The sequence below is a fragment of the Panulirus ornatus genome, chromosome 34 (assembly GCF_036320965.1).
Source record: "Panulirus ornatus isolate Po-2019 chromosome 34, ASM3632096v1, whole genome shotgun sequence".
NCBI lineage: Eukaryota > Metazoa > Arthropoda > Malacostraca > Decapoda > Palinuridae > Panulirus > Panulirus ornatus.
Window position 1 is genome coordinate 2,329,727 of NC_092257.1, and position 26,646 is coordinate 2,356,372.

General features: G+C 39.7%; 1 protein-coding gene across 3 annotated transcripts in view; it reads right to left on the minus strand.

Annotated features, from left to right (window-relative positions):
• Positions 1 to 17,252: 17,252 nt before the first annotated feature.
• LOC139759772 (armadillo repeat-containing protein 1-like) overlaps positions 17,253 to 26,646 on the minus strand; it is a 49,965-nt gene continuing 40,571 nt past the window's right edge. For all 3 annotated transcript variants that reach the window (XM_071682222.1, XM_071682223.1, XM_071682221.1), the window contains exons 6-7: positions 25,374 to 25,565; positions 17,253 to 23,533 (exon numbers count right to left, since the gene is read on the minus strand). In XM_071682222.1, coding sequence (XP_071538323.1) covers positions 23,339 to 23,533; positions 25,374 to 25,565 — 387 coding nt within the window. In that variant the 3' untranslated portion in view covers positions 17,253 to 23,338. The remainder of the gene's footprint in view (positions 23,534 to 25,373; positions 25,566 to 26,646) is intronic.

A 26,646-nucleotide genomic window follows, 5' to 3' on the forward strand; every position in this document is an offset into this window, starting at 1 on the left:
GTCACCTCAACCTCTCGGACAACGACAACACTTGGCTGCCATGTTGTGACGTCAACCAAGGAGATGTTGTTTGGCAGCCTGGGTCGCACCCACCTGCTACACACACTTAAGTTTACCTTTCGTGTTGAACAACTTAGGACCATAGTACTTCTTCAGTCACTAGCATTTCTCAAAGGACAAGATATTTGTCAATTTTTCTGGTTTTCGACTAACAATCAAGCAACATGTTACAAAAATATATACGAGTTACAGATTACGACCGCTAAATGTAAACACAAATATATGACCGAAACCTGGTGGCTCTGACGATTCTTTTGAATATATTATCCCTGGGGATAAGGGAGAAAGAATACTCCCCACGTATTCCCTACGTGTCGTAGAAGGCGACTTAAAGGGGAGACAGCGGGGGGGCTGGACATCCTCCTCCCCTCTCGTTTTTTTTATTTTCCAAAAGAAGGAACAGAGAAGGGGGCCAAGTGAGGATATTCCCTCAAAAGCTCAGTCCTCTGTTCTTAACGCTACTTCGCTAACGCGGGAAATGGCGACTAGTATAAAAATGATATATATATATGTATATAATATACAAGATAGATACTGGACACTTGGAATAGATAATAACGCTTTCCCGCTGGGCACCGAAGATTTGAAACCGGGCCCCAGTGTATGTGAGAGGCGGGCGGGAACCCTAAACATTGGTGTTGTATGAGGTTAGTGTACATGTACGATACCAGGTAGGACCGGGTTTCGAACCCTCGACGCCGAAAGGGTAAATCGCTATCGTCTATCTATCTCTCTAGACAGATAGATAGATAGATAAACACGTTACGCCACAGGTGAAGTCACCTTTAGTGGGAGTGTATCACTACGAGTACGTTCGCCAAAGGAGTCATAATTTCCCTGCTACTGGGCGTAGCGCAAACTTGGAGCTGAAGGAGCTCCTGGAAAGTGATACTTAACTACGATGGCCTGGCCTTTGACCTAACCCTTCAAGGTCAAGGTCAGGTCAAAAGGTCACACTATACCAAACCCCTTTCTTAGAAAAGAGTCTTTAGGTAACTAAAAATAGACAAAACAGATAAACACGCAAAAGCTCGCAAGACCTCTCTGTGTCTCTCATCTTTGTTCTCAACACCAAAGTCGACTTAAATCGTTCTGACCACAGTCATCAGCAGAGCACTAAAGAGAAGCCATTAGGCTCGGCTGCCAGTACTGGGCTGCGGGGAAGTGTAATTGCAAGGCTGGTAATGTTCCTCAGTGAACTTCGTCAGGCAGCTCGCTGTACATAGCGGCTGTCTCAACCTTCCAGTCCCTCACCTGCGGTAAGAAAATAGTTCCTTTACGCTTCGTTATCCCCATAAATAATGACATGATAATGGCCACGCCTGCTAGATTGAGCACACCTCGTCGACTCTACCGACTGGATCAGCGTTGTGGTCTTCTGATAACACAGTCCTCCAAGACACGCAACGTAGCTTCCAAAACTGGATCTCCGCCAAGTACGTCAACGTCAGCCAAACCAAGTCCTGCATATCGGCTTCAATTTTCGACCGTGTTCAGCGAGACTTCTGCTGTCTCACTTGGTGCCAGCTGCTCCCCCACAGGTTGCACAGTTCGCCTCGCTTCAGTTCAGGCGGTAAGCTAAGCATGAGTTGGAATACGTCAGTGCGCACCATCGTTAAATCTTCCAGCTATCGTCTCCATGTTCTTCGTCAGTTCTTGGATCTCCTGCGCCCAAACTCAAAGACACCTGCGCGCAACTTTTAACGTCTCTCTGAGACGCACGTATGCCTCTGTCTCTTGGTCCTCCTCCTTTTCACGCAACAAGAACTACCGAAAAAAAACTATAAAGATGCGGGAGAGTTATGCAAGATCACGCTTCATGCCAACCATAAATGAACGCTCTGTCCACTCATCCCTGCCACTCCCTCTCTCTCCTTAACTTCGTCCATCGGTCCGGGACAAGACTGCTACTACTGCACCATCCCCGCCACCACCATCACCTGCCACCTGAGGTCCCTCGTCCCTACAGCAGTCCAACACACTTGACGAACTCGAACACAGACCACAGCAGGTAGAGAACCACGTCAGTGTGAAATTACGAGGTGTAGCATTTCATCCTCTTCTTAAATCACCCTCTCTTTATTGATGCATTTTCTCTGTCTGTATGTCTCAAGCCTCTGGCAACAGTTACTCCCTTAAGCCATCGCTTAACATTATCTTAAGTAACTGTGTTAGGACACACTATCTACCCTCGAAGCCTTGCTGAAAGGTTGCGCAGACATCATCCGGTCTCTGTCTGACGCAACAGATACGACTCGAAAGTTCAACTCAACCGGATCACCACTTGCCCGACCTGAATGGCCGAAAGCCCATAACCCAACCTAACTTATCCCAACCTAACTTAACCCAACTAACTTAACCAAACTAACTTAACCTAACTAACTTAACCAACCTAACTTAACCTAACAACCTATCCCAATCTAACTTAACCCAACTAACTTAACCAACCTAACTTAACCTAACAACCTATCCCAACCTAACTTAACCCAACCAAACTTAATCTACTCCAACCTAACTTAACCTACTCCACCCTAACTTAACCTAACAACCTAACAACCTATCCCAACCTAACTTAACCCAACCAAACTTAATCTACTCCAACCTAACTTAACCTACCCCAACCTAAAACCCGAACCCAACTTAACCTAACCCAATCTTACTTAACCTACTCCAACCTAACTTAACTACCCCAACCTAAATTAACCTAACCCAATCTAACTTAATCTACCCCAACTTAACCTAATTCAACCTAGTCTACAGGTACGTTGTTAATATTAATGTATGGTCTATAGATATTCTTTGTGATCTCTTTACTGATACGATTGTTATACGAGAAAGTTTTTAATCTCGTAATTCATTATCGATCCAGATAGATAAAGCGAAGCTGTTATGGTCTGGTCAAATATGCCATCATCATCATGTCTTGGGAGCCTCACGTGAGCCCCACACACAACACCCACACACAAGACACAAGACGATAACGCCTCATGTGATCAACACACAAACACATACCATCACACACACACACACACACACACACACTGCTTGACCTGTGGCTCTCCTGGTGCACACGGCTGACTCTCTTAGAGCTGCGGGTATACCGCCGTGGAGAGGTATCCTGGGCGTCTCTCTCTCTCTCTCTCTCTCTCTCTCTCTCTCTCTCTCTCTCTCTCTCTCTCTCTCTCTCTCTCACACACACACACACACACACACATACACACACCACAAGCAAACATGCAGACACATTTACAGATATAAACACACACACACACACACACACACGCACCATAAAGATACAAAAAACACGCACACTCACAAAGGAAGAGCAAAACAGACACACACACACACACACACACACACACACACACACACACACACACACACACAGACCACAAAGGTACAAAAAACACGCACACTCACAAAGGAAGAGCAAAACACACACACACACACACACACACACACACACACTCAATACAATAAAAAAAACACTGACCTGGACAACCAGGCGTGAGAGCAAGAGGGACACAAGAGATCTGTGTGGCCACAAAATCCTCCCGGGAAATTCCCCACCCGAACAAATTTCTCCTATTTTTTTTCTTCCACTTGACAATATGAACTGCGGGTCAAACTATAACTTGAACTATCACACACTCTAAGAGACTAATAGTTACTGTAAACATTTCATTAGCTTTAGCAAATAAAACACTAGTGTATAATGGCAATATTATCAAGGATACAACTTAGCTTTACTTAACTAATCCACTCGTTTCGTTTAGCCCGAATCCTGATTAGATTTAAACTTAAAGAAATGAGGTAGTGTGATATTATTATTACGTTCCATGCCTCTCAAACGTTCACTCTTCTTAGTACTTGTTATGACTGTTGGGGCTGCCTGGGGCGACCACTTGTCAACGTTCATAACAGCCAGCGAACGTTCGTAAGACATGCGGAGGAAACGAACAATGTTGGGGTTTTCTTGTATCTTCCTGAATCCTTGTTATTCTAGACGGTAATACGTGACACACACACACACACACACACACACACACACACACACACACTTCATTGCTCTTTCCCGCGTTAGTGAGGTAGCGCCAGGAACAGACACAAGAAAATAGATGGTTTCCTTCCATTCATGAGCTGTGACGTGTGTAATAGATCGAAATGAAAGCTCCCTATCCATCACCTGGCTCAACAGCCATGATGGTCGACCATACGGGTAGTGAGGATGGCTGGTAGGGCTCCAACACATGACCATACTGGTCGACAGAGAAAACAAGTAGTCAAGTGTCCTTGGCGAAGATCTTTGTCTGCTCCTCGCCACTGCACTGACGGTCCGTTTTCGTTACGTCGAGATAAACTGCCAGAAATGAACAGTTTCTAATCTCAGCGTGGCGGACGAACACACCCTCCACACGAACGGATACCTACTTTTAGCAACATGTGTTGCAACATGTGCTGCAAGATCCGGCACTGATAAGAAGAGAACCGCGACAAATTTATCATCAGCCGGACAAGATGACGCCTGGGCTATTTTCATAACTCATTGTGATCGTTCATAGAAAACGAGATCCTCGTCCCCCTCCACCTTTCAAGTGGCAGAAGACCTCGGGTGTTTACCTGTGTATACCTGGCCGGTCCGGGTCACACCTGTGACGACCTGAAAAACATGGTGGTCGACACAGCTCTTGATTCGATGTCAAATATGTATATTTCTCTCTCTCTCTCTCTCTCTCTCTCTCTCTCTCTCTCTCTCTCTCTCTCTCTCTCTCTCTCTCTCTCTCTCTCTGATTCAGGGAGTCATTATCCTTGGCGAAGTATTGATTCTTCCGGTTCTTGTGGTCTCCCCTGGTGCGAGTTTTCGTTCATTTTTTCTTTCTCTTTCCTTCTTGCGGTCGAGAAGTGAATTCATTTGTTCAACATGTTCTTCATGTTCTTCACGCTACATGGGATCTTAAGGTCTTCTCCTCGTCAGGGTGTTGGTCCCCTCACCCAGGAGGCGCATCCCGAAGTCCAGTAGGACGTCCTGTGAGGCAAGAGGCACTAGTGCCTCTTGCCTCCAGAGTCACTTCAGGATTCCCTCAGACACTAGGGACGTCCCTGGCACAATGTGCCTCATGATGGCAGGAAGGACAGGCCACTGCTCGGTGTGTGTTGACGTGGCTACGTGCTGGCACGGTGTTGTACTGCCTTACTGTCCCAATACATACATCACTAACACGAAAGTGTACACGGTATATATATATATATATATATATATATATATATATATATATATATATATATATATATATATATATATATATATATATATGAGTATGAACGAATACTATAAAAAGCCAGAGAGAAAGAATGCCACTTTCCCCCGCCACATCAGGAAAATCCTTCTAACCCAAAGAAAAGACAGTGACTCAGTCATGGGTTCTCCCCAGTGTAACGCCTCCGACGCTCCTGTACAGGAAATGATTCTAAGCGAGGCACACACACACACACACACACACACACACACACACACGGCACTGCGGAAGGCTACAGGACCCGGGGAACATACTTCTTTTACCCATGAAATGTACCGAGGGTTCAGAGATGGTCAGAATACAATGGAACTCAGTACAGTGGTTACAGACTGAAGAAATACGTGGATGAATGGAGAATGAGTAGACATAACAAGCATATGATGCTACTGCTACTACTACTACTACTTACTACTACTACTACTACTTACTACTACTACTACTTCTACAACTACTGTTACTACCACTGCTACAACTACTTCCATTACTACTACTGCTACTACTACTACTACTACTACTACTACTACTACTACTACTACTACTGCTACTACTACTTCCACTACAACTACTGCTACTACCACTACTACTACTACTACTACTACTACTACTACTAGTACTACTACTACTTCTACAACTACTGTTACTACCACTGCTACCACTACTGACGCAATAATGATGGTAACCAGATTGATAATTTGCCATGATCCATTCCATGCACGTGAAAGACACATACGCAATATTCCTGGTTCTCTGTGGATGGTAGTACGACCATGATTATCTTTCCTGAATACTGACTGGGAGGTTAGGTTGTAGGAGCTGAACTTTGGACGATTTTGTTGAAGGATTCTTGGACGTGTTGACCAGAGAGACGTGATGTGCGGGATGGAGAGTTTGGGAGGAGGTTATGGGAGGGATCTTAAGAATGCTATGATCATGAGAAAGTTACGAAAAGTGATGAAAAGTTTCTAATGATGGTTTGTATGTCGTTGGATGCCGTGGATTTTGAATGGCCAGGTCTACTACACATTGGACTTACAAAACTGCAAAAGAATACGAAAGTCGATAGCATGAATGTGTGTATATATATAGCTGGATTCACTAGCTAACAACTGATGCAACTCATTCAAATGTGCAACTCACATCAAAACAAAATGTACTTTGATTTAAAAGCTATTGGCTACTCGATGATCCTTAAGCCAGAAATCGTAATATAAAACATCATCAAAACTATGTTAGTTGTCCTTATGAAGACACAGGACTCGCCAGGTTCATAACATTCACAACTTTTCCATAATAAGAACCATGACCGCTGATGTAACAGTCTGTTCTGCCAGTCAGTCCATCTAAAGCTGTGAGAAAGCAGACCACGTATTCTACAATGTAATTATCTTTCGTTAAGTTCAATGAAGCAAAATCCATGAAACAAAGACGTGGCAGAGAAATGGGAAGAACCTGTTTACGTATATAAGACCAACGAATATGTTCTCACTTTTCATTGCAAATATGGAATTCCCTTCTCTCTTATGATTGGAAAACCCAAGTATATTACCCTCTCTATATCTTAGTCTTCAACACGAGAAATCGATTCCGTGGGTGTAAACTACACAGACACACACACACACACACTCACACACACACACACACACACACACACACACACACACACACACACACACACACACACACACACACACACACACGAGGAACACACAGACAAACAGGAATAATATTCCAGTAAAGTTGTTTATCTTCCAGGATGTTGAAGGAGGAGGTCTGGGACATCTGAAGGTTAGACAAGGTTGTGGCTCCAGCTCTGTAGACAAGCCAGTGTTCCACTCTCGTCCCCAGGGGGTTATAAACTTACGCTAAACATGAAAACAGGAAAACAAAAACAAAAAATCTTTGATAAAATTTGAGGATGAATTCCTCAGTTTTACACACACATATATTCGAAACCAGAGGGCTGATTCACTGACACAATCAGTGTAAAAAAATGACACATATATGGAAAAGTATGGAAAGGGGCATATATATATATATATATATATATATATATATATATATATATATATATATATATATATATATATATATATATATATATATATATGTGTGTGTGTGTGTGTGTGTGTGTGTGTGAAAAGGTGTGAAGCAGACAGACATCTCCAACGAGACAGAGGAACTGTACCTCGCATATTATGATCATGGAGAATGAATCTTCGTTGCATAGAATCAAATTCATATCACCAATGACTTCTCGAAGTCTACACGACTACGATAGAGTGATAGATGCTCTCTGTGTGTTGACCGAAGAGATGTGTTGATATCTGTCGCCGTTGATGTAGACCGATGTTATCAAAACCCTCAGAAAAAACCTGTACATTTGTGAGGTCAAGAAAACCTCTACTTCCCCAACACTCCCCATACAAAAACAAACAAGTGACGATCACACAGGGCGTCATCACCGACTAATCCTTGCATCTACAGTATTCCATGGAGAACGTATCACTGTCTTACGTCACCATGTAAACATATGCTTGATGTGGCATAGTTACATATACAGAGACGTTATGATAGCATTAAAGACAGTGAGAGCTTCTCTTATGACTGCTCCTGATACACAAATATGTCCGTTCAATATGACTGCTCTTGATATACAAATATGTCCTTCCAATATACCAGTAGACTCAGACGGTCATATAACAGCCCTCAGACAGCTCAAGGACCATGGTTATAGTCAGGTGATAAATTCCAAGGTCTTTCAAAACGTCGACTGTTCATATATTCAGCCCAGATCTAGATAACCTAGTAATGGCGAAATGTATTGAACGATCGTGATTTTTGCTGTACTTTACCGACGCTAAGACACGTCGGTTTATACTGAATTATTTGATGTCCAAGTAAACCATGTCAATTAAGGCAGTGATCTTCCCTGGCGACGAAATTTATCAACTATGGTTGACTGACGGTGTCCAGGTGTGTGGGTGGCCTTGAGACGCTGTCGGCCTCTGTCTGGGATATATATATAATCCCCTGGACTTTATCGTGAATCACACAGGAACAGTTTGATCTATCACTTTTTGTCATCTGGGCAATAATATAGACCCTGAAATTCCTGAATATTCACACACAACCCTAACTTCCCCCTGCGATACCGTACATGGCGATAGTTAACCAGAAAATGATCTGATCCGCTTCAAAGTTCGAATCAGTTGTGAGGAATTTTGCCTCAATCATATGTCGTGGGTGTCAGGCTCCAGCATCTTATACATGAGCCTATCTCTCGGTACGCCTGTACAATACCACCAGAAGCATCTGGCAAGTGTCACGAATATAAAACACTGGGGCTTACTAAAGCCTAATGAAGGAAGGACATTCCTTCAACACATCATCAATATTGTTTACATTGTATCTGGCCAGTACGGGGAAGGATCATCGCGTCTCCTCCGTCAGGGGGTGTCGTGGAGTGGTGTCCAGCAGGCGTCACGGAACCTTTGTGTGTGGGGGACAACTCAGAAGGTCGTGAACAAGGGTAACGGCTGTCGGGTCTTTTGTATAATACACAAGCGCGTTGCTCGGGGGGGAGGGAGGCGGGATGCTATAATCTCCCAAGCAAAGTCGTACCAGATGATGATACTATGGGCAGGAATCATGTCCCTTTACTGCGAGCCTTTCATACAGACGTACGAAAAGTCGGGTAGTTGACGAGGGTATTGTGCTCGATGGGGTGGAGGGCGGGGAGTCCAGGAGAGATGGCTGCTTCCCGAGTTTGTGTCTCTGCTTGCGGCGAATTTTGGCTCCTAAGTTGTAGAAGTGTTACAGCCGGTCTTGGCAGGGTCATCTGCTACCCCTCGAGACCCCGACATGACCAGGTCTCCATAGGAGTGTCACAGGAGGACGTCCTGCACCCTGCAATGTTCATGTTAGCCCTCGTATTCGCAGGAGGATGAGGTCCAAGTCTCTCCTGTCCCAAAGGCAGGTTCTCTTTAACTGTACTTTGTTCTGACGATGTAATTATACGAAAGCGCTTGTCACTTCATATATCATTCTGTTCCCCTGTGGTTCTACCTGCACCAAACGTACACTCGCTACTCCTGTACTTTTTGCACATATATATATATATATATATATATATATATATATATATATATATATATATATATATATATATATATATATGCATATGCGTGTGTGTGTGTGTGTGTGATCCAGGATCATTTATCATGGTCTGGTCGAACAGTTTTACTTGGTTCGTGGCGCTAATGGTTATCTGAATCCCCCTCCAGCCTAGATATTGCCAACTCGCTCCATATCAGGACGGCATTGTGCTGACGCCTGTGTGACCATCTGTCATATGAACTTCCCGGATCAAAAGAAAATAAAAGAAAAATCCCTAACACCAGTCGGTTTACATCCACTAATTCTACACTGGATCAGCGAGCGTAGAAGAGAAAAAGATTACTGATGATATTTAAGTCCTTGTCCAAACTCCCCTCCGGATACACGCAAGACCAGTGTGGTGGTGTTCATCGTTCAAGCAACCCCAGGAAAACACGACAATATATAATACTTGGAGGCTCCTCGTCTGCCTTCCATCGTAATGTTTGAAGGAAAATATAAGGAAAGCTAAATCTATCATAAGGGCTGTTAACAACGCAATATATCATGAGGTTATCTCCTTACCATTAATGCTGGAAATCCTCCCCTCTCGTGTTTTTTTTTTTTTAATTTTCCAAAAGAAGGAACAGAGAAGGGGGCCAGGTGAGGATATTCCCTCAAAGGCCCAGTCCTCTGTTCTTAAAGCTACCTCGCTTACGCGGGAAATGGCGAATAGTTTGAAAGAATACTTGATCGCATCAAGTAAACATGAATAAGAAAGAATGCGTAGGAATAAACACAATGGATTGAGGAATGTGTGGGAAGCATTTATAGTACAGGGAAAGCTAATAACAAGTTTCCACAAGAGAGAAGATAAAGCATGGATGTGTTACAACAAACGTTGAACAAATATAACGCCGTGTTACGTTTCCCTCTGAGCACGACGGTTGTACGACCCTTGAGCACGACGGTGTACCACCCTTGAGCACGACGTAATACGACCCTTGAGCACGGCGAGTACGACCCTTGAGCGAGACGGTGTACGACCCTTGAGCACGACAGTGTACGACACTTAAGAACGAGTGTACAACCGTTGAGCAAGACGGTGTGCGACCCTTGAGCACGACGGTGTACGACCGTTGAACACGACGGCGTATACGACCCTTGGATACGATGTTACGACCCTTCGGGTATTATGGCCTGACTTTTGACCCGTCTTGATTGTATGGTAAGAGTCTTGAGGCTTAGTGCAAGTAGAAGAGGAGTATTGGAGAGCAGCGAGGGTAAGTGATACTTCTGCCTGACTTCAATGAATTCACAGAAAAGACAAGGGAAACCAGGACATTGTACGTACGCAGAGGGAGAAATGGGAGAACGAACAAGATGGAAGCGTCTAACAAACGGCAATAATAATAAAGTGTTTGATGAAGGTGAACTATGAGCGTAATAAGAACGCTCCTTAATTCTACATACCTAGAGGACATTGTGATGACGAAGGAGCGGGTTTTGAAACATCAGCGACGCAGTCCCGAAGGTTATGAAGATTGCTGGTACCCTTAGGAAGGTCATCTCGAACAAGAAATGTGAATCTGCGTGTGAGAAAGAATTTCCGGTATAGCTAAGTTGATCCTAGTCATAGATGTGTTGAAATGAAACATGAATGAACAATAATAAAGATACAGAGACGAGGTAAGATCTGGCTGCAAAGTGAATTCATTCATCAGCATAAGGAATACATTAATTCAGAGGACATGGTGGAGAAAAAGAGATGGTCTAAAAAACAGGGGTTACTACATGGTACGGCTATGGTGGATGCAGAAGGATTTGCAGAGATAATGTATATCAGTAATGCAAGATGAAAAGCGAGAGAGAAGGGTAGATAACCAAGAGTAAGGGACACATAAAGTACCAAGAGTACGAGACTACAATTATATCTCGCATGGGAAATGCATCGTGAATGAGAGTGTTGGATCGTAATTAAGGTCTTGGAACTGCCATTATGTAGGTGGTGTGGGTGAACCAGGAAGATGGTCAAGAGAGTTTCCAAGAACTGGTTATTGCGAGTGATTTGACGTCATGGTTGTGTTGAATGCTTGCTGATGAAACGCAAGATCGAAGAACTACATCACCAGAAGTTATGTGTTTGAAGACTACTACGTTTTACCCCTCATCGCCATGACTCTCCACTAACTACATCACTAGATCTACTTCAACAATAATTGTTGTATGTTTTAACACATTCGTAGTAGAATTAGTTATATTTATCATATCCGACTGCATGCACAGCCAAAATAAGTCAGGTTTGGACAAAGAATTGGCAGAAATGCCCTCTTGCTAGAAAACAAAATAATGATGATATACTACTACTACTACTACTACTACTACTACTACTAATAATAATAACGACGTGCTGTCAATGGATTGAACCAGGGCATGCGAAGCGTCTGGGGTAAACCATGGAAAGTTTTGTGGGGCCTGGATGTGGAAAGGGAGCTGTGGTTTCGGTGCATTATACATGACGGCTAGAGAGTGAGTGTGAACGAATGTGGCCTTTGTTGTCTTTTTCTAGCGCTACCTCGCGCACATGCGGGGGGAAGGGGAGGTTGCTGTTTTTCATGTGTGGCGGGGTGGCGACGAGGGGGTGAAGGCAGCATGTATGAACATGTACAAGTGTATAAATGCATATGTCTGTGTATATGTATGTATACGTTGAAATGTATAGGTATGTATATGTGCGTGTTTGGACGTTATGTATATACATGTGTATGTGGGTGGGTTGGGCCATTCTTTCGTTTGTTTCCATGCGCTACCTCGTTAACGCGGAAGACAGCGACTAAGTACAATAAGATATAGAAATGAAAAAATATTAATGATAAGAAAAAGTCGAAGAACGCAGAAACATAGCGAAACAAAGATCATAGAGAAGCAATTCAAAGCCTTTCTTATCCTTTCCTCCCACGCGGGGTCTTTGTCTAACAACCGAATAAGCGCAAGATTGCCTACCTCTTCAGCACCTTGTTAAAATTCATATCGTGACGACGACCATTTCCTCCCTGTCACAACATCGTCTACGAAAATACATTCAGCAGAACGCTTACAGCAGCAGGAGTTTTCAGGGAGAATTCTTGCGTGACAGTGTGACGGCAGCGGAGCGTGCGTCAACTTCCTGACGGAGAACGTAATGTTAACATCAATGTCTTCCCTACCGTTGCCCGGACTGCCGTTGCCTGACGTAACAGGAAACGCCACAATCCCCTGTTACATCTTTCTCGCTTGTGTGTAAAAACAGAGACACACAGTACTTGTTCTACTGTTTTCTGTTCTTTTTATATTTTGTCTCTACTTTCATATTTCTTTTCCTAGCCATTCTGTTCATCTTGAATCTCAGATGAACTCGATCGTGTCCAGAACATTTCTATTCTTAGATCGTCTTTTCATATATTCTAGGGTTAAACATGGATTCTCAAATAAAGGACAGCTGCTCCCTCGTTGTGTGTGTGTGTGTGTGTGCAGTAGCAGTTCCACTTAGTCCATCCCCTCGTATTTTCTGATTTACGTAATCTCTTAATGTTTGTACTTGCCGACCACTGCAAAAAAAACTAATAGATCCTGCACTGCTGTCAAAAGTTGGGTTAGGTTTGATAGTTAAGGTATATTGGGTTAGTTGAAGTTAAGTATGATTAACTGTCGAATTGTAGAAGACCTCCGAAACATGGGTATGATTAACTGTCGAACTGTAGGGGTAGAAGACCTCCGAAACCATCATAAGGTATACGTAAAGTATCGTCCCAGACCTTGGAAACTATAACAAGGTACACGAAAGGTAAAGTAAGGTCCTAGACCGATTCATAGGGGGAAAAAGACTTCATCGTAAAACATACATTAGTAAAGCTAAGCTTTCGGACTGATCCATCATTAAGGGAGACCAAACAAGTCAAAACACCACCAATTTTGCATCACATCTAAGGGAGAAATACAGACACGATGCTGTATGATTTGAATATCAGTGTAGCCTACTAAACTCACGACGAACTTAAACATAAAATTACAAGAGTGTCAGATAAACTCGTGTATCGTGTATGGTATTACAGGAAAGCAGCTTGACTGAGCCATGCACATATGACGCAAGCGTTCCTGAACATAACACTGCTCCCGGAAGGACACGCTATTGAAGACAGCAGTCACTGTCTCGCTCATATCTGGAAGTGGCTCTCAGAGTCCGTTAGCAACTCTCAAAAAGGGAAGTGACTAATATGAGGAAGTGGCTCTCATAAAGGGAATGACTCATACCCGGAAATGGCTCTCATATTCGTATTATTTGTTTAGATATCACTCTCATATCCGGAAGTGTACTTCATATCAGGAAGTGATTTTCAATCCCGGAAGTCTCTCACAACCGGAAGTGCCTCTCATGTCCGGAAGTGACTTACATTCCCTCTCACCCTCTTCCTCTGGATTCATAAAACTGCTTTTCACTAGTGTTACGCCAGAGAAATGGCTTTCACAACCACAATTACCCTCCCATAGGTATCTCAAAGATGAAAATAATTCACATCAGCAAAAAACAAACAAACTTATAACTGGAATTAGCTCTTAAAGAAGCAATTGACTAACAGCCGCATGTAGTGATGTATCTAGAAATATATGATACAGAGAGAATTGCTGCCATACCCAGGTATGGTCATCATAAAAATTAACCTGTTATAGCTGGATGCAGCTTTAATAGAAGAATGTAAGTGTCATAGGAAGCTAAAATCAAAGGAAACCACAGAATTTTGGCATAGCTGTAGCAGGTATTGTAGCTAATAAATGACACTGCTGTAAGATGCTAACACAGCTGTAATCAAATGACAACTATAACTATGTTAACAGCTAAAGTAGCTGATATCAAATGACAATATAAGCAGCAAATACTGCCATATGAAGCTGACACTTTTATTAAACCAACATTTCCAAAAGCGATTGTAGTAGTGCCATATCTGTTAGTACAAAACACTCTGAACTATAAGCAGACTTTCCAAGAAAATTGAGATGTTTACTTTGATCTTTTTCTTTCAACAGTCAGAATGTCTTTAGTGAGATTTTAAAACACCTATCTTACTTGGCATATCAGAACATTCTAAAGGCATGGGCATCATTATGAGAATCATTCCAAGTCTGTCGAGAAATTGTCTCTATGAAAACAGAATTGGCTAATGTAACAGGATTAGAAATAGGGATAAGGCCAAAACAACCTTATCTGTGTTCATTGCCTGGGCAATCGTATGGATCAGTGTCATCTATAATAATTACAACAAGAACATCAAATACTATTACTACTACTATTTGAAACACTACTATTACTATGTAATAATAATAATAAAGTGAACCAGATCATGTGAAACATCTGGCGTAAACCACGGAAAAGTCTGTGGGGCCTGGATGTGGGTAGGGAACCGTGATTTCGGTGCATTACATATGACAACCAGAGAACGAATGTGAATGAATGTGGCCTTTTTTGTCTGTTTTTCTTGGCACTACCTCGCTGAAGCAAGGGGTAGCAATGCTGTTTCCTGTGGAGTAGGGTAGCGGCGAGAATGGGATTTCTTGCTGTGGGATATATATCTGCCAAGGGTTAGTTTACTACAATGGCACTAGTGGTATGTATCTTGATATATCTTTTGGTTGTCAGAAATTAAGGGGCACTAAGCCAGAATCTATGGCATAAATCAAAACATTCCCAGGATCAGGACACCCATATAGATACCAGCTCATGGCTACATCAGAACACAACACACTGAATCAACTTCATTGTTAACCATAATCTTATTACAGTTGCAATATCCTTTAAAACATACATAAACCTACAACATAAGAAAACCTTTACAGCAATGCTTCTCCTCCACCATACTTATTCCATACTCTCCTGATGTCTAATCCTCTTCAAAGTACCCCCTCCAACTCCCATAAACTTTACAAAAAGTAGTCTTCCAATTGTTTCACACACCTTACTTTCATGTAGTTATTTGTCATATACCTATATGTCATCTCCCAAAATACAGTTAAGCCTGTTATTCTTCCTGTGACTTCCATTCATCTTTTTTTGCAAGATCTTCACCTGCTATCAATCATTTACTCCATGCCTCCTTTCACCACTGTTTTCTGGAGAATACTGCAAAATCTCCTTCTTCATCAGCCAACCTCCTAATTGTTCATCATCTAGTGGTATTCCTTTCTTTCCATAACTTATTTTTTCACTAAACTGTAATTTTGAAGTGAGTAAATCACAAGCACCTTCATCTGCACAATTTTTTTTCTATAGGTCTGAAAATTCTATCAATAACATACATGTGTATGGGGTGGGTTGGGCCATTTCTTTTGTCTGTTTCCTTGCGCTATCTCGCAAACGTGGGAGACAGTGACAAAGCAAAATAAATAAATAAATAAACATCAAGTCTGGCAAATAATCTTGCTGTACAATCAAATGACTTAATTTCTGTGTATAATTTTGAAATGATGTGGTATACAGGGGCCAACAATGTTGTCAATGGACTGAACCAGGGCATTGAAGCAGCCAGGGGTAAATTACATAGAAATTTGTGGGGCATGTGAAGCATCTGGGTTAAACCATGGAAAGTTTTGTGGGGCCTGGATGTGGAAAGAAAGCTGTGGTTTCGGTGCATTATACATGACAGCTAGAGAGTGAGTGTGAACAAACGTGGCCTTTGTTGGCTTTTCCTAGCACTACCTCGTGCATATGAGGGGGAAGGGGGTTGTTATTTCATGTGTGGTAGGGTGGCGATGGGAATGAATAAAGGCAGACAGTATGATTTATGTACGTGTGTATATGTATATGTCTGTGTGTGTATATATATGTATACGTTGAGATGTATAGGTATGTACATGTGCGTATGTGGACGTGTATGTATATGCATGTGTATGTGGGCAGGTTGGGCCATTCTTTCACCTGTTTCCTTGCGTTACCTCGCTAACGCAGGAGACAGCGACAAAGCAAAATAAATATATATATCATATATATTTATGGCATAAATCAAAACATTCCCAGGATCAGGGCACCCATATATATATATATATCCCTGGGGACAGGGGCGAAAGAATACTTCCCACGTATTCCCTGCGTGTCGTAGAAGGCGACTAAAAGGGAAGGGAGCGAGGGGCTGGAAATCCTCCCTTCTCACCTTTTTTTTTTTTTAATTTTCCAAAGAAGGAACAGAGAAGGGGGGCCAGGTGAGGATGTTTCCTCAGAGGCCCAGTCTTCTGTTCTTAACGCTTCCTCGCTGACGTGGGAAATGGCGAATAGTATGAAAAGATATATTATCACAAAGCTGGAATATCCAGGGATGCACATCTTCACTGAGGTTATCTGTGTACCATCTATAGGTTTGATGAATGAACCCCCCAAAACTGGAAACAATGGAGTTCAAATCTATCAGATGTTAACCTTACATACAAATGACAATATGGAAGGTAAGGAATGAAGCAGAAAGGTAATTCTCAAACCTAAGAATAAACAAACCCATGATCTTCACAAACCTATTGTAAAGATTATGAAGTCAGGAGTAACCTAATGACAAGGGTACAACCTTCAAGTAACATTTTCAGATGGGTTGTCCTGTTTCTGGTCCAGAGCTGAACAGTTGTTCCATCCTATACCAATGTAATCATATCCCATCTCATACCGCTTTAACTGACATGATTAATGTGGAACTCCTGTCCCCACCACCACAAGAAAGTAATCCTTTCTCTGGGAATCTATATAAATATAAAATGAACATTAAACAAATTTCTGAAATTAAAAAGTTATTGCTAATCTTTTCTTTCATTTATTTACATAATAAAATATAAGTATGTACATATCAAATCATGTAATGAGAGCTAAGTTGACCAAATGTATTGTTCAGAGTTATGGAATGACATTCATTAAAAGACAAATGGAATGACATACAATCCTTAAAACAGCCAGTCTTATTCATGGCATATTGTGATACAGATGTATTTACTCTTTGAAAACAACATGCTTTGTGCAGATAAGGTTAATCATGTTGGTGCAATTTACACAAAAAGCTCATACTGTACTCTTGCACTATCATGAAATATAATATAAGAATACATCTACAAACATCTAAACAGACAAGGAATCTAACTTAAATGAGTTAGGTAATTTTCTGCAAAACTTCTGCAATGTTTAAAGCATTTATGCCTTTTCAACACTGCTCATGGGTTGATCACCGGGAATTAGATTCAACTGGTCACAGTATTTAACTGTAAAACCTAAAAATAACAGCCCCTAGAAAACTAAATTTTCTTAATTATGAAACTGGGTTCTGAAACTTATTCCATTAAAAATCCATGAAAGGGAAACAGTAAAACAATGAATCTGAATCTTGCAGGTAACTCAATAGTGGGCACTGCAACTTACTGCTACCTTAGGATCTAACATTTAGTAGATCTCAGTACCTCTCCTACCACCCACATTAAATAACAAGATAACAGTCTCAGGTACAAACAATCTATAATTATTCTAATTCCCATTTCTACAATTAAAAATCAATTTACAGTTTGTGTTATAACGTTTTGGATTGTATATCATTAAAGGATTAAGGCTATATCTCTTGTTTGGCAAGATAACTGGCTTTTCAGGATAATACACACTTCCTAAATCATTCAATATATTAAGGGAATACTGTAAAGCAATAATGTGACACTTTTTTCCATAATACGAGTACCATGGGGTACTCTACATATAACAGAATGAGTTTCCTGCAACAGGGTTTTGGTTTTTGTTTTCCCCTGAAGAAACCCAAAGTTTCTTTGAGAATCAGTCATAAAAATGCATGTTAGTTTGTACATATCTTAAACATTTTCATATCATTATACATAAAGTTCCTTACATATAGTCTAATAGTTAAACCCTTGGGGCTTCTAAATAACCCAGCATAATACACAACTTGATGCAACTAAAGAATACAAGAACAATTTCCAGTGCTTATGACAAAATTTATGTACTGCTATTAAGTAATTTATAACGGCACATAAATGAAAAAAAACAGAGTTCTCCCACCGCAGCAAGAGAGATATACAGTATAAGATAAAGCACAGCAGATTACTCATTGACAATACTAAATACATGAAAAATGTAATCATGGTATGATGATAACTTTTCAAGCAAAGCACTTATTTAAATGTATGAGAAGAAACTGAAAATTCTGCACAATAATGAAGAACTCTCCAACAGATGTTGGAAGTCTAAATTAATCTGTACACCTCCAAGCAAAGTTCCATAACATCAGACTTTACAATATCTTTATGTATCCAAACTTTCTTAACTTTTTACCTTTCCTACAAATGTGAATACCATTTTCATTATTCAAGCAAGAAAAATGAAAAATTCAATAATCTTATTGTTACACTGAAAGTTTTCTTCATCAACCCAGATTTCAAATTTTCCACTGCAGATGAAATAAGTAATGCAATGTATGCTAAATTTTACTTTCACAAAAATCATCTAAGACAACTTCTATAATTGACATGCGATCTAAAACTTTCATATTAATGCAAACCTTCTGTAATTCATGAGACATGCATGAATACTGATATTCGTTATACCTTATTAATGTAAAATATCCTGAGAAACATGTCTCAAAACGTCTAAAGCACTCTTTCCCAGACATATTATTAAGAATCAGTTTACAAAAATATACTGCACTTACCATAGTGAGGAAATGAGTATTGAGTATTGAAGAGTCAAAACAGAGAGTGACTATATGTAAATGGTAGGTGTTTACATGTGTGGATCATGGCATATGTGGCTGAGTGTGACAAGGGGTGTATATATATGTGGAGTAAGGCATGCATGGGACTGAGTGGACTGGAGCAATGTGGTATACTGTGGGGCAATGTTCTGTTAAAGGACTAAACCGAGGCATATGAAATGGTCAAGGGAAATTACCAAACAGACTGTGGAGTCTTGCTGTGGTTTTGGTACATTACACAGGATAGATATAGAATATATGTAAGCAAATGAGGAATTTTTTTCATCTGTTCTTGATCATACCTTACTGAAACAGGATATGGCAAATGTATTAAATAAAAAAAAATTCACTCATTTGCCATTTTTGCATTGCAAAGGAAGTCAGGAAGATATGAAGAAATGGCCTCATTTCCTTGCATCCATGCTCAAGCTGTCATGTATAATGCATAATACCAGAGCCCTCTATCCATAACTAGGTCCCAAAGACATTTCCTTGGTTTCTCTTGACCATTTCATGTGCACTGGTCTAGCCAAACGACAGCATAACATCCCCTGCATACATCACTCTAATTTGCTTTATCCTTCGCATGATCACATTTGCTTGCATGTCCAAGCCCTTCAGGTATCTTTCAATTCATCCCTTTATCTCCTTTTTGGCTTCCTCCTCCTCCTTATTCCCTCCACATCTGATGCATATATCCTCTTAGTCCATCTCTCTTCACTCGTCCTCTTCATATGTCCAAACAAATTCAAGACATAACATTCAGCTCTGCCAATCATACTCAGCTTACCACCTCACCTCTCTTTTACACTATAATTCCATACATGATCAACCCTCTTCACATCACACTGAGCATTTCATAGTGAACAAATCCATCCTCTTCAGTTTTTTCTATTTAGGGCCACCAACTCACACTCACACAACACTAGTGAGACTACTATTACATCAAACATAACCAATTTGCCATCACAGACAGGGACTTTTCTTTGCCATACATTTCTCAAAGCAATCAGAACTTTGCCCTCTCATCCACCCTACATTTCACTTCAGCACCCATAGTTCTATCCACTGCCATGTCCATTTCCAGGTATCTAAAACACCCTAATTCTTCCAAGTTGCTCCTATTCAAACTGATGGTCAAACCAACTTGTCTATCCCACCTGCTAAACTTCAAAACCTTACTATTATTCACAGGATTCCTCAACTTCCTCCCTACATACACACAGCTCCTATAGTTCCATCCATTGCCATGTCCACTCCCAGGTATCTAAAACTCACTAATTCCAACAGATTCTCTCTATTCAAACTCACTCACACCAACCTTTATCTCTCACCTCACAACCATATTTTCATTCACAGTAACTCTCATCTTCATCCTATCACACATTCATCCAAACTCAGACATCAGTATCCACAGTTCCTCATTTAAGTCAGCCAACATGGCTGTGCCATCCACAAACTGCAATTGACCCACCTCCTAGGCTCTTCCAACTCTCCACACATCATGAAACAAATAATTGATGAAATAAAAGAAACCTGTAAAAATCCTATGTTAAATCTATCAACATTGACAGCAAAAAAATATGGTTCATATCTCACTATAAAGAGGAGGAATAGAGTGGTTTTTATAAACCTGTATGAGGAATGCTTTATGAAAAAATGAAGGGACCCAGGTCCTTAGGTCTCATACTCAGTCGCATGGGTCCCTCAAAATCTTCACACTAGAACCTTCCACAACTGAGTCTTCATTTCTTCCTAGACTGTGCATAAAGGCTATGATTTACTTTTCATTTGTAAGTCTAAAACATACTGTTTATCAAAAAGAAGACAGAATAAGAAAATAAATGCTTGTGAACTTGTGCACCCTTAAAGAAAATATACAAACCAACCTAAAATATATGTAGGTACTTTGAAAAAAAAAATATATACCTATATATTCTAATACCCTTCTGTCTGCTTCTTGTGAAACCACAGACATCTAGCAATTTTTCAGGTAAAAAAAAATTAATTATTATAAAGCATGGCAACTTTTAAGCAAAGAATCAAGGTTGCAGAATTTTCATTTAGATGGTGTTATGAATTCATGGGACTACTATATATCTATATCTCTGACACCCAGGAACTCCCATCAAGGGCATGGCCATGTAAAAAGTTTCCACTTGTCCCTGTCCTCACATGCCTCCCTTGTGTACACCATTCCATGCATTCTTCCACCATTTCTCTCCTTCCAGTATTCTTCCACTCCATTTCCCAATGTTTCTGATGGTCTTCCCCAAAAACCAACCCCTTTAATTGTACTATCATACACTCTCCTTTTAAACTACCAAGACTACTGATTTTGGAAATGTATTATTCAGAATAGCTAGTTAGAAATTCACCTAAAAGTGGTTTCTATTAATGGCACAGACTGTAATTATGAATGAAGAACATTACTGCATAATCTTGATTAAGTTCTCGACAAACTGCATTAATTTCATAGTTTCTTGAGGAAAGGGATAATGATTTCCACAACATTAATATGATACTCTAGCTTGGAGAAATGCCCCACGATTACATCACCGAAGCGACTCATCCCCAAGATTTCAGTCCATTCAACTTTCTTTTGTGGAACTGTGCCACAATGTGAAACAAAAGTGAAAGCTTTCACAACAAGCATTGAAAAATTATTCAGTTCTACTGTTCCTGTACATGACTGCAAACTCTGAACTTCATGTTCAACATAGTTTCCAAATTTACAATGGTGCATGAAATGAGCATGTAGCAGAACACTGAACACATTATCATTCATGACTACTAACCCTAAACTTCATGTTCAACATCATCTCCAAATTTACCCTGGTGCATGAAATGAGCATGTCTGCAGAACACTGCAAACATTATCATTACTTGATGACAAACAGCTGTTCCAACAGAATCATTGGGGGCTTGACATCGCACATTATAAGCTAATACTGAAAAGTATCTCAGGACTGTGGTGATATCAAAATCTTTTTTCACATACATTTATGATGCATTAATTGAAAGCAAGTAAAATGCTTCTAAATTTGATAGCCAAAAAAAAAAAAAAAGCTGTTTATCAGGATACTGCAACACCCTGTCTTTGACTAAAAAATAACTTTAAATGCAACATCCTATGATTAGTTGTACTTTGACTGCCTATGTTCAAGGAGCAAAGATTGAAATACAGATTTCTGTCACCTTAAAAATTCTGAGAGTCTTCCTGGGGAATTTTTGGTCAATGCTATCTGCTTTCAGTAAAAAATCAAACACATTTCATCTACTTCAATCATATTCCAGAAAAAAAATAATTCTCTCTGAGTTATATATGAAAGATCAGTACAGCTGTTATTTCCAATACTATTATCAGATATTGTTCTTACTTATATCCTCTACTTCCATATGTAAGTTGGTAAATACCAAATTCCCTGAAAGATCTGCAAACATTTTCTGATTCTGGAAGTTCTAACAGTGAAACAAAGTGAAATATCTATGTCAACTTTCAGTTCTTAAATATCTAAAATGCATCATCACAACAGTGCTTTTACAATTTCAGACAAAGCTGCTCACTTGGCATATATTTTACTGTAATACTTTCTTATCAATATGCATCAAGCTACTACATGTAAAGTTCCAAAGTAACATATAATGTGTAACTTTTTTCATTTGATAATTGTGCAGGCATCTTTCTATCATTTTCTATATTTCTTTGGGCAATTACAAATACATGAATATATTAAAATTGGGATATAATAATTGTCTTTTTTTAATAGTCTGAAGAGTCTGAAGAATGTCTAAAGCTCTCTATTTATGAGAGAGAAAATTCAAAACAATCTCATAAACTTACATCATTAATGAAATAGTCACTCAGCCTCCTGTTGGTAAAATCTTCAAATCTGTGATTGGAGACACCACCATGGACTATGAAATAAAACAACTTGAGGATAAAATCTTTGTCCTCTATACCACAGAGAGAAAAAAAAGTTGCACCAATCTTCAAGAAGTATCAGATTTTACCAGCTTAACAGAACATATCATATTATCTGTATGTTTTGAACTGAGATTACCTACATCACACACTCTGATCTGAAGTGTCAAAGAAATATACACAAAACAGTAGAAAAATTTTATACGTGGTCACCAATAAAAGGATTTCTGAAGGAAGTTACTGGCAGTGGAGATCCATGTTGTAGCAGTTTCCATGAAACTTCCTGAAGGGGCCATAGCCGAGTCTAAATCTTTTACAATAATGTCCTCTTCAGGTAAATAGTCTGGAAGTTCTTCAACAGGTGAAGTGGTTTCTGAAGGTGTTCTTCCAAGTGGTATTATTTCCTAGGAAAGTAAATAAATCTGTTATGCTGACTGTAACAACAGACAGCAATTCAAAAGTGTAACTAGAAGTCAGAATTTTCCATAGACATATTTCAACGGATGAAAGTTCCGAGAAAGACTAAATAGAACTTCATATCAAGGTTGCAAAAAGGAACAAAATAATAATAAAAAAAAGAAATTGCCTATATAACCACAAATGACACTGACAGTAGTTAGACTGCAAGCCCCATACATTAGAAATTCCTATTCGAGAGAAGACAAGTCCCGCATAATATACAAAAATAAATTTCTTTAATTTATTCTTCAAACTCATTAAATGGCTTGTTCTGAATGAACACTAGTACATAACCCTTGTAGACTGTAATATGAAAAGCCTGACTGGTGAATGTTAGAAGGGTGAGTTGCAAGATACAATACACTTGGTAAGACCTGTTTAGATGTGGCAGTGCCATATGAGTATGAGGAAAGGAAAGGGAGAGGAGGAAAAAGGTTGTAAGTAAACGGTAATATTTGAAACAAACGGGGGGGGGGGGGTTCAAGCCAAGAAAGGTGTAGTATTGTGTGTGTGAAGTGAATGAAAACCGTGTATGGAAACATACAGTTTAATCACCCTTAGGTTAATATGAGTTAGATTTTGAAAATTCCATGTATTAAAACAAATGCATTAATACAGCTGTCAACTTAAACCTACAAGGTCAAAGACACAGCTACACCATATTCCTTGACATTAGATTGTTTCATTTAGATTCAATCACATATCATATGCCCTAAGACAAGCGCACTTTAGTTTATATGTGTACCACATGCCCTTTGGTTCTGCATTAAGAACATGCTAGTAGGTGCAACACTACTTACTCACTGTAATTTTCAAGTTAACATGCAATCTAAACAAAAACTTGTAGCAAACATACAATGACAATTAACCCATTGCATATTAATGTGATACTCTGACAGAATTTGTTAATGTTATACAAGGTTAGGTTGTTTTGGTTTGGTTAATTTGGTCTGACCTGATTCAGTACGATTCATTATAGTGTGCTGTCATTTAGTTTTGTCTTGTTTGGACTGGTTTGGGTTTGCTAGGTTACATTAACTTATGTTGTAATTTGTTTATTATCCTTATAATTGATTGCCATTTTCAGTGTTCATTAGGTTTGGGTAATTTTGGTTAGGTTAGGTTGTAATTTGTTATTTTTCTTCATACTTGATTGCCCTCCTGCAATAGCAAGTATTGCCAGGAACAGATAAAGAAAGGATATAAACACTCACATCCATTCTCTAGCTGTCATGTGTAATGCACCGAAAACACAGCTTCCTATCCACAACCAGGCTCCGCTGACCTTTCCATGGTTTACCCTGGACTCTTTAGATGCCCTGGTTCAGCCCACTGACAGCACATCAACCCCAGTAATTTGTTATATACATAGTTATTTACCAGGGATTATTGGCATGGATGTTGACTGAAGGGGGACTGCGCAGGCAAGAAGCTTTCTACAAGCCTTAGAATAATGCTGCAGAGGTAAAACTACGTTACACCACATCCATACGGTATTTTTTTCATACATATTCACCAATTCCTGCAACAGCGAGGTAGCGTCAAGAACAGATGACTGAGCCTTTGAGAAAAAATGTATCTAATGCATGGATGGAAGGATAAAATTTTGCAAAAATAAATTTACTAAATCTAAAATACTATGCAAATCATTCATAAGTATCATGGAGAGTGATATAGGAGAAGAAAAAGAAATGGAAAAACTTAAAAAGGGGAGAATCATAAAAAGAAAAAAAAACTGAAAATATTCTAGTCCTCAATCTCACTAAAAAAATTCAGTAAACTTACTTCTTCTCCATTGGCATTTGTAGTGACCTGCTGTGCAGACAAAACCTCAGTGCGGGCTACAGCAGCTGCCAATTTCTCCACAGACAAATCACGTTTCACTCGACATGTAACCCGAGAATGCTTCATATCAAACACAATGCTAATAAGTCCTCTGACTCTTACTAATTCATCTTCCACTTGTCTTCGATGTTCCTTGTAAGAAAAAAAAAAATTCTTTATTACCTGCTATATGATGTAGTGCCTAAAAAGTATACATTATACAGATGAAAGTTTCATATCATTTCATATTATGGAGTAGGTATTACTAACAAAACTTAAGTGACAGACAAATAATGGCAACAAAATGTTTATTATTTTTCTGTGTTTTCAGTGTTCATGAGTTATTTCTCATTTGAAATATTAGCACAACCAGGTCATAAACCTGTGAATCTTTTACAATTTATTTAACAAAACAGTTGAGACTGTTATGTTTGCCATCAACTGCACACAAATCTAAGGGGGACATGACGCTATGTAATGTATGTATGCAATGGACAGAGTTGTCTGTAGAAAAACTAAATGACACCAGAGCACTTGATGGTCATACTACTTTCAAATTTTGAAAAACTAAATGTATATTGTGGATGGTGAGGTTCTAAGAATGCATCTAAGGTGCCTACCGTGAACTCTTGGGAAACAATAAAAAGGTCTGATTTGAACATAGCATAAGTATCAAAAGAAAAACGTTAAACTTGAATCTGTAAAAAAATTTCTCAAAAATAGGAGAATCAGGTGCCAGTGAAAAGGTTCAAAAGAGAAGAATAAGCAAAAAAGCAAAGGAATTGCAAGATAATGAAATGTTCTTCAAAATTTTCAGCTTACTTTTTGCCCATAGCTGTAGTAAGAACTTCAAAATAAAAAAGCAACAGATAACACAATGTAAGATACACATGAAAAATGACTTATAAAGTTTCAGAAACATACAGATTAGGATTCAACTGCACAAAAGGGGGTATTGTTTTCAACTGCACAGAATGGAGTATTGTTTTCTCTTCCAATTAAACCACATCATAATGAACAAATAGTAATTGTACTATCAAATATCTAGCCTAGTTACATCTTACACTGGAAAAACAACTGCAGCCTGTCTCTTCAAAGGGACAAAATCCAAGACCAAAACTAACCAGCCACAAGATTCATTCCTCAACAAAAAGACAAGCTTAGATGAACATAACTGGCTTGGTTGGTTTGGTAATACAAACTGGTACCTTCCTAGCTATCTGTCAGGGTAAAC